Below are 10,436 nucleotides of genomic sequence, written 5' to 3'. Positions count from 1 at the left end.
TTCTTTAATGTTTATAAGTTGGTTTAAAACTTTGTTAATCAAAATCATAGCAACAGTCACTGTTATACACAGTTTAACCCTACTGAGACGGGTCTTCCTGTGGTCATGGGTCAAAGGCCATCTTTGTAGACATACATTCAAAATTTTATTGACCTACTATTTTATGAATGTATGTCAATAAGTTTGGTATCAAATTATAGATTATACGTTAGTTAATTTCTTAATTTAAAAGTAGATATTAAAAAAAACACACCTAAATATCGATTTTTGGTGTCACATGGTATGTTGAATGTAACATTGGTTCAGATGTTTATGGTATCCAAATACAAAGTATCATTTCTTATGAATTAGGAACTCAAAGCACATATATTGACAAGCTAGAAGATAAGAACCTCCTATCTTTCCTACTTGCTATGATATAGCTACACTTAGAGAATCAAACATGGTAGATTCAAACTGGTAAAACATTATTAAGCTTGAAATATCACATTTTTTTAGACCCAAATATGGCCAAGTTACTAAGTTTGATAAATTATTGTGGAATTCTGTGGTATTGATGTAGTAATTTATGATTTTTGGTTATTTCAAAATGCACATATACCCCCCCCCCCCCAAAAAAAATAATTTTTTTTTTACATTCTCCAAGTGTGAAATTTGTTAACGCTACAGCAAGTAGCAACCGAGTTCACAGGTCGTAACTAGAAGTTATTTGTTTTCTATACTTCTTTATTTACTGTTCTATGTTTTAAGAAAAATAAGTTTAAGAACTTGTTTGTAAATAATAATAATGTATAATAATTGAAACGTGACTATTTAACAAAATACTGGTCCAATAAAACACAGTCAAGACAGGTCACTTTGTAATCGCCAGTTCTATATTATTGGATACGGCAACGTAAGTGTACATGTGCCCACATAATTGCAACTTCTGTATTGTTAGCCAGGCATGGCTGGAAGGTCAATATAATAAAAACAATAATTTTTATATATGTAAAATGTTATGAGATTTAAGCTATTTCGTGTTATAATCTGTAGTGATTCTAGAATGAGAAAAGTATAACTTATATGTATTTCCTATTCTTTTATGGTGGTTACAAGGTCGGTTGAATTGACCCAACCCATACAGAGATACAATAGTGAAAATAACAGATAAAATATAATTTGATAATTATCTGGAGGATATTAGGAGGTTATAGAGATTTTGCATGGGAAATTTGACAGTTTTCTGATGCATAAATATTTTTAATCTTAAAATCAAAATTACTTCACATGTTGGATAGTCAACATTCAAAAATGAGCAAATAATTAATTACAAAAACTTATACCTTGTGACTGAATTTTTTGTACTGTTTACTGATAATCTGTAAATTTTTGTGAAGATACGTGTACACTTTAAAAAGTTACCGTATAACTGCTCTATGATTACTTTTGGGAATACAGGCTGGGTGGAAACCACCTACCCATATTAGAAGGGTTAAGAACCTGTAGATGTATGGAAAAACTTGCCAGCTTTCAAATACTCAAACTAGCAAACATCAGAAAGATACCTGAAGGATCTTATCTCCTGGTCTTAGAGCTGTACTGGCTGGCCCATTATCCTCAACATGAGATACATAGATACCCTAGGAATCAAAGAAAGGACAATATAATCCACAGAAATTACAAATCTAGGTATTTCTCTATCCTAATGATGCATTTGTAATTACTTGAGCGAAGGAGGTGCATGAATTTAAAATGTCTTGCATTCAAGAAAACAACATAATTAAGAAACCAAGCATTTAGAAGTCACAGACTACTAAGTATAAAACCAGCATTAACCCAGTTATAAGAGGTTGGACTCATCATATCGAACTATTTTTAGAATAAAAAAAATTACCTGTGATAAAAACCTGAAATATGGCAATAAGTTACTCTGAAGAATGTAGCAGAAAAAATCTCTTAAAAAATAACACGTGACCTAAACACAAAAAATTATTAATTTCAAAACACTTTATTTTCAAACTTGAAGTGCTCACTCAAAGTCAAACTGTCAGTTTACCACATAACACAAGGTGACTGACTCAAAGTCAAACTGTCAGTTTACCACATAACACAAGGTGACTCACTCAAAGTCAAACTGTCAGCTTACCACATAACACAAGGTGACTCGCTCAAAGTCAAACTGTCAGCTCACCACATAACACAAGGTGACTCACTCAAAGTCAAACTGTCAGCTTACCACATAACACAAGGTGACTGACTCAAAGTCAAACTGTCAGCTTACCACATAACACCAGATGACTCACTCAAATTCAAACTGTCAGCTTACCACATAACACAAAATGACTCAGTCCAAACCAAACTTTCAGCTTACTGCCAACTACAAAGCGACTTATTCAAGATTTTCAAACTGGCACAAACCAGTTACAGAAGAAACCAAAAGTTACAAAGACAGAACAGGTTCTGGTTGATTTCAAAGTTTGGTTTAGGAACTATTCTTCTCACAAGCTACGAAACTCCACAAACAGAACAGGTTCTGGTTGATTTCAAAGTTTGGTTTAGGAACTATTCTTCTTACAAGCTACGAAACTCCACAAACAGAACAGGTTCTGGTTGATTACAAAGTTTGGTTTAGGAACTCTTCTTCTCACAAGCTACGAAACTCCACAAACTTGGGGACTTTCTTTCACATCCACGAAATCCTAATTACGTACACTGACATAAAGCTTTCATCCCTACTTTCAACTTGTGTGACTGTTATGATACTTTGTAGCTTTTCAATCTGCTTGAATATACTTATTTCAGGCTTTATCAACAGATATCAGCACATCTGAAATGATGACATGAATTGCTACCTGTTACACTGCTGCACAGTTTATTATATGGGTCTTATTGTCTGAAGCCAGAAAGATTTTATAATCTTAATGATCAATACAAACAAAGTTTTTCTGTAAACTAGTTCATTCCAACAGTTATATATTTATCAAGACATACTTAACACAAGATTAACATCAAATGCACAACATACTATAGGCTACAATCAAAACTATTGTATTATATGTTATGAAATCAAATACTTTTTCCTACTGACCGTGTCTTGAAGTTTGTTGGGGTTTTGAAGATTTCCTGCTCCACCTGTAATACTGAAGCCTAAATCAGGGTTCTTAGTTATCATCACGGGACACTACAATAATGAAATTTAAAAAAAAAGTGTAATATTAATTATTTAGGGTTTGTTTAGTTACAATAACCCTAATAATCCTGTCATTTACTTCATTAAAGCCTGAATGTATTGTATATAAAACTCATCAGAGCAGAAACAGGAGATTTCATTATAAAATCCTGTCCTGTTATAAATACCTTAATTCTACTATATATCTAACAATGTACAGTCCAACTATATACATTGTTAGGTATATAGTAGAATTAAGGTGTTTATAACAGGACAGACAGTCCAACTATAAAAGGTGTTTATAACAGGACAGATAGTAGAATGTACCTAAAAGGGCACAGTTTGACTGCATGTACCCACTGCTGTACAGTAGTTGACTGGTTGTAACCAGTAAATGAAGGTGTAGTCAGATGGCATGAAGTGAAGTAATATCTGTCAACTGACGTTATAAGTTAGTGAATGAAGGGGTAATCTAATATTTTGAACATACCACTTGTGTGTTCTTATGAGTACCAAAAATCCAAGGCTTGTTCAGTTGCTGTGGAGAAGACTGACCTTCATCGTGCTCGTTTCTATGGTTATCAAACAAACTGCCAGTAGGGGAAAACTGAGTTTCTACACCTGCAGGACAGTTTACAGTTCTGGCTCCACTGCTAGAGCACGGAGAAACACGTTTGCCCTCTGACACAACTCTGTCCACTTGTATAGAATGTGAAGTATGAGTTTCGACTTCTTTGTTTTCATGTTTTGAGGAATGGGCAGGTAAAATGGGAGAAAAATGAATATCATGCAACCTCTCTGTTATTTGTTTACTGTCTAATAAGTGATTTGATTGTTGCTGTTCCACAGATTGACCATATTCTCTAGCACCAACAGGTAATGACCTAAACTTCAGGACTGGTAACTCACCTTCCATATCTTTCCCATGTAATAAGCCAGCTGTTTGAAAAGAAGGTTTTGGAGGTAATGGAGGAGGATCAGATGACAGTAGTTTGTCTTCATTATATGATTTTTCCCTTGGAGATGGTGGTAAACTTTTAGCAGGAGGTTCTTGTGCATCTGGTAAACTTTTAGCAGGAGATTCTTGTGCATCTGGTACAAAGTTCACACATATATCTAATCCATTAATATAACACTGACTTGGGTCTCCTCTGGGTGGTCCAAGCAGTTGTTTTGTAGAGCTATCTGGAGAGGCAGAGTTCATGCTTGAAAAAGATGATGGCCGAGAGGAGTGGCGAGATAGGGATGAGCGAACACTGGATGGTCTATCATTACCACTAGATGGACAGAAAGAATTTATAAAAGAGCCTGATTGGCAGTATTCCACATCATTTATTAGTGGTGGATTTGTCCTTTCAGTTACTAAACCATAACCGGCTGGTCTGTTTTGCTGATTTCCAACAGATGACTCTGCATGTGTCCAGCTGGCACTACTACCAGGAGAGAGAAACCCTTTTGGAATAGCAGGAGATTGGCTAGCTGCTCCAGCTGGGTCATACCACTGAAGCTCTTGACCTGGGTGTGTTGTTATGACTTGAGACACGTGCTGGTAAGTTTCTGAGCAACTTAACTGAGGTTTAGTACCAAAAGTAAGACTGTTTCCTGGCAATACAATATAATACAAATTACAACTTTGTTTTGTAAGATGTTCTACAGTTAACAGCTTAGTTAACATCTAAATTCTTAACAAGTCTGAATCTCATTTGACCAGTATAATCACCTTTCTGCAATTTGTTGAAACAATGGAACAGTTACAGAATGCCTCCACTATTAAACACCGTTGTAATAAATAAAACTGCATTCATCCTTAAGGTTTAATCTAACTACATGAAAAATTGAGGAATTGCATCTTTCAAACCAACCTTCTTAATTATTATTCTCAAAACTGAAAACAGTGAGAAAAATTAACATTTTGCTAAATTGAAAATGTATTTCCAATAATACCTCCGCTGACACTTATAGCTATGACTTTACCACCAGGTTTTCTTCCTTTGCCCATCTAAGCATTGGTCTAATTTTTCTTGCATGCTCCAGTCTTTTATACCCCACTCAATTACCTTTGTCTTGTGATACTCTCCACCTACATCAATGAGCCTTCTATCCTGGTATTGTATACAAGCACCTCATTCAAATAATGTTATCACTTTTTTTTAAGACTGACTCCATCCCAGTCTCTAACACTGGCTTTTAGAGGGGAGAAAGGGCAGGAGAATGTCAGCAGAGGTAAGCATTATTGGAAATACATTTTCAATGTAAGAAAATGTTAACTGCCAAAACATACTTACCATTCACTGACACTTACAGCTAGAATCCCACATTGAGAAGGTGGAGGGGCTGATGAGGGCATTATCCATACAGAAAGTGTCTGCACAGAACATGGGTGTATCATGATAAGATTGGCACATGAATGGGGGAACCTAACTGCATCCAAAACAGGTATGCTCTTCACCAGGAACTTAATTCCTGTATCAAGGGTGGAATGTTACGAGTGTTTATCGCTATGTGCCAGCCCCAACCAGGGGTTTCACTACTCAGGGGTTGGAACTAAGGGGCCTAGGTACCTATATCCCACATTGGTGGCTTGGGCAATTAGACCTCAATGTTATATTTATATATATATACTTTTGATTGGATCCCAACCAGTAGCCATAGAGTGATGTGTTCCAAACCACCAGAATCATGACGAGAAAGTAAGCAACACCAAAGCAGATAAACCATCTCTTCCACCTGAAGAAGTCTGAAAGGCAACAATCCAAGCTCAGAATGACAGGATCATGTATTCATTACTCAACCAAAAAACAGAACTCATCTGATCTGGAATTATGAACATTCATCCTTACTCCCCAACCACTCGCCCTTGGAATTATGGGGAGGACATGGAACAAACTGTGCTCAACCAAGGACCCAGGATGGGACCACTCTATGTTTGGAATTATGAAGAGATAGTGGACCCCCTTCCATGAGCAATGTACTGAACCAATATTGATCATAAAGAAGGGCCATGCACACCCCAACTGAATAGCCGAGCATCAAATCTGAACTGGTATTAGAAGTAGGCTCCCATGTAGGCTGCTACCACTCCTACCAATGTCTGGAGAAAAATTCCAGGGACCTGGGTAGGAGGGCCCCCACCTTTGCTCTCTTCTCTAAGAGTGGAGGAATTCACACAAACTCTGGAGGAAAAGCCTCTGTCCACCACCCCAGTGACTGGAAACCGTGTGGTAAGAACACCCTAGATCCACTAGTAGAATATGGGGGATAATGCGCAGTGGGAAACCATGAGGAACAGTGCTCTGGAAACAGTGCAATAGGTGAACCAAGTTCCCTTAAATTTTAAAAGCAAGCCGACCCCAATTTATTCAATCCGAAGACTGGTAGGGATGGGCAGGATCACCTTTAGCTTTACTCATGATAGTCCATGAGTGGCAGTCCAGCATAGTATGATAATACCACATAGTGAACTCCTAGGTGGTCTTATGGAACACCTCATTTCTACAGAGCCTGGTGCAACCGGTAGTAAGTACAGTGAAAAAGTGGTTGCTAGTGTGGAATTGGATTGATAAAAGCACACCTACCTTGGCAACACTCACTACAGAGTGGGATCCAATGAAACAAAACAAAAAAAGAGGAGCCTCAAAACCCCCAGACCGAATATACGTTTCCATCTCACGGTGAGTCAGATCACGGACAGCCACAACTGAGAGTGACCCCCTTCCTCTCGCAACTGTTGAGAGGCGCTAAATAACAAAGGTGGAATAGAGGAGGTCTGATTAGTCTCCGTGCTGTAAACAGTAACCCAGGAATTCATGCCTGAAAACAGTGTGTTGAAATAAAAAGATATTTTGTTTTTATATTTATTAAAATATTATTGAATTAAAATCAATTATCCAATGCAAAAATTGCACAAGAATGTTAACTATCATAACACTTCTTTAGGAAAACCAATGTCTAAGCACTTTATTGAGAAAAAGTGATAACTATCTGAATGAGGTGATTATATACCAGGATAGAAGGTGCACTGACGTAAGTAGAGAGTATCATGAGACAAATATCACCAAGGTAATTAAGTGGGATATAAAAGATTGGAGCAAGCGAGAAAAAATCAGACCAATTCTTAGATGGGCAAAGGAATAAAACCTGGAAGCTGAGTATTAGCTATAAGTGTCAGTGGAAGTAAGTATGTTTTGGAATTTATATTCTGTTTTTAAAGATATGTTTTCAATAAATGTTGATATTCTTTCAATATATGTCTGCATTTTTGGGTAGAAAATGTTCCTACTTACAAAGAGTATCACACAGAACTTTATAAGATGTGTTCTTAATTCTATAAGACAACATTTTAAAAAATCCTGAATTTCCCCTAGTGTGACACACATGACACATCTTCTCTACTCTATTATATTCACCACCCCTCCAATAACTAGGAAATTAAACATTAATTACTCACTCATCATTTCTCAGCAAACCACAATTTTTTATAGCCTTCAATTTTTCTTGGTTACAGAGCTAACAAATAGAAAATCAGACCCCTCCTGTTACATCCTATCTTTCAGGACATGTTAATAGTTCTCTCTTACGTTCAATAATATATTACCTATAACCAATAGAAAGCCAAAAAAAAAACTCGGGTAACTACTTTATTTGTTGTTTTTCATGTTTATTCTTTATTTATTATTATAAAAGCAATTAAAATGTAAAAATAGGGATCTCTTTAGGTGAGTTAAGCTTAGATTAGGTAAAATAAATAATAATAATATATAAACGAGTCTGTGTTGAGAGAGTTAATACGTACCTTCCTGAGGATTTCTGTAGTTGGAGAGAGGGATGTGATATCTTCTGATTTGCTCTGGATGATCAGTGCTTGATACAATGTTAGTGTGAGACCCTATGTCTGATGTACTGAAATGGGACAATGCTTCCTGCATGGACAACGACGTGGTACAAGATGGAGTTGGTGAACGAAGATGAAATCCAGAGGAACTTGAACTATGAGAATGCACAGCCACAGATGAAGGTGACTGTTGTTCCTGATAATCACAGCCATTAGAAGAGTAATGAGGTAAGTTCCAATGAGAGGATGGTGGTCTTAGAGGATGATGGAACACAGTAAGTAGAGGAGAGCGCACATCTAAAGGTAGGACACTTGACTGAGGAATATACATCTGTGAATCCTGCAAACTAGGTGCAATGTTTGGAAACCTTGAAGCTACTTCAATAGGATAGCCTGAGTAAGCAAGAGGGGGATGATTCCTAACTACAGGAAATCCAAGTCGTTGATTTGATGTGAGTTTTGTGGAGGGAATTGGTTGAGCTTGGGGCCTGGGAAGAGAAGTTTGAGATGGAAGTACAACTTGTGAGAAGTCCTGATCATTGACTTTATGCGAGTGAGGAAATCTTACAGTCGGTGGAGAAACTCCAATGGACCTCTTTGGGTTGGTACAGGGAGATGGAGACTGTCTTGGATTGTACTGCAAGGATGCATAATGGGGTTGCACGGAACCTCTGGTGGATCCATAAGATAAACTGGAACCAGACTGGTTCTGTGTCTCAGGGATAAATACTACATCTTTAGGCTCATCAGGACTAGAATGTTGAAGATTCTGAAAGGATTAATTACACATTAAGTTCCATGGGAAAAGTAATATAAAAAAAAAAGCACTGTAACAATATTTTGTGAGTTTTTGACTGCAATGTTCAGTTTTGTTTACACGAAACTTAAGAATTCTGATAAAAGATCTAATCAACCAAATACAGATCGACTGACTGCTTGAGAATAAATGTATATGTAAACACTAATTATAATGCTTCTTTTTAAGTAAGTATTTTAATCAAATGAAACAATCAAATTCTTGTATGATTTTTAAACTGACTGCTTGAGAACAAATGTATATGTAAACACTAATTATAATGCTTCTTTTTAAGTAAGTATTTTAATCAAATGAAACAATCAAATTCTTGTATGATTTTTAAACAATGTACACACATCCTACATGTATAGACTTTTATGTTTCCTTACAATACCCACCTATAGCCAAGGTTATATTCCTATTTAATAGTGTATTATTTAAGATTAACTATACATAAATTGAAAACCATCTGCTCTTTTATTGTAAATATTTTATAAATCTGACAAAAGAAAATATACTCACAGGAAGAGAAGGTCTCAAATGCTGGTCTCTTTCATTAATCTGGTACTGCTGTTGTTCTTCATTTTCGGAACCATTATCAATGTAGTCAAAACCCTCGGTACTTTTATCCCACCTATGTGCAGAGCCCTGCAATTGATTATGGACTGAAGCACTGTTGTGAACAGCTGGTACTTGACCATTTGTAGGAATTCTCGTTGGAACCGGATCTTCACGTGAAGTTACACGAGTACAAAGAGGTGTATGCAAGTTACTAAGAGAGATTTCTCTTCCTGCTTCAGTCTCCCAGTCACTAAAATATCCATCCTGAGGCTCCAACTGTTCCCTATGCAAGAGGTACACTTCGTGATCACTGCGATAACCCTGTTCACAATCCACATTTTCTTCTCTCTTCAACCTTGACTTGAACCTTGTAGACGTTGCACCCCTATTCTTCACGAAACCAGTAGAAACCCGTAGATTGGGTGAATCATGGTTATCAGGTGGTTGGGCTACTCCTTGGGATGGAGAGGATTTAACACTGACACATAGTGAGTCTAATGACCGTTCACTGGACGAAGCATTTCCTTTGGATTCTACGCAGAAAATTTAGCAGTGATATCATATAGAATATTCAATGGTGAAAGCCAAAAAAATTACGACCAAATATTTTTGGAAGTGATACACATTTATAGTGATAAATATTTTAGTTAACCTGTTACTTTTTAATATCTGTTATGAAAAACATGAAAATATAGATAACAATTTTGTATGAACAACACAAAATAAAGCCTCCTGAGGTTCAATTGTACCATTCCTGGTGTATGTTATGTCCTCTAAATAACATTAGTTAATCTACCCAAGAAACATTTCTTACCTCTTATAGGTGATGTTTTAACCACCAGAGGGAGTTCTACAGATGTGTCTGTATCACTCTGAAAAGACACATGATTAATGTATGAACAAAACGTAATATGAAAGATATACAGATCATTATATACAGGGATCATCGAGTACACAGTAAGTACTGCTCAGAAACCTGTAACACGTTAGTTGTCGCTAAGATAACATGTATAGCACAATCTTACCTTGGAATTTGCTACACAGTTTGATAAGACTGCTTTCTGTGTTTTATAATCATGTTTTTCTTTGCGTGTGTG

At 36.5% G+C, this 10,436-nt stretch overlaps 1 protein-coding gene across 1 annotated transcript in view; it reads right to left on the bottom strand.

The window, feature by feature from the left end:
• Positions 1–1,426: 1,426 nt before the first annotated feature.
• The window catches only part of LOC106474226, a gene marked incomplete at its 5' end in the record, with an annotated part of 17,960 nt that continues 8,950 nt past the window's right edge, over positions 1,427–10,436 (bottom strand). The window contains 6 exons of the mRNA XM_022402576.1: positions 1,427–1,622; positions 3,071–3,163; positions 3,642–4,753; positions 7,944–8,751; positions 9,301–9,872; positions 10,154–10,211. Coding sequence (XP_022258284.1) covers positions 1,536–1,622; positions 3,071–3,163; positions 3,642–4,753; positions 7,944–8,751; positions 9,301–9,872; positions 10,154–10,211 — 2,730 coding nt within the window. The remainder of the gene's footprint in view (positions 1,623–3,070; positions 3,164–3,641; positions 4,754–7,943; positions 8,752–9,300; positions 9,873–10,153; positions 10,212–10,436) is intronic.

Source organism: Limulus polyphemus, unplaced genomic scaffold, assembly GCF_000517525.1.
Source record: "Limulus polyphemus unplaced genomic scaffold, Limulus_polyphemus-2.1.2 Scaffold6971, whole genome shotgun sequence".
Lineage (NCBI taxonomy): Eukaryota > Metazoa > Arthropoda > Merostomata > Xiphosura > Limulidae > Limulus > Limulus polyphemus.
Note: the sequence above shows the minus strand (reverse complement) of the source record. Positions and strands in the feature narration are given on the sequence as shown.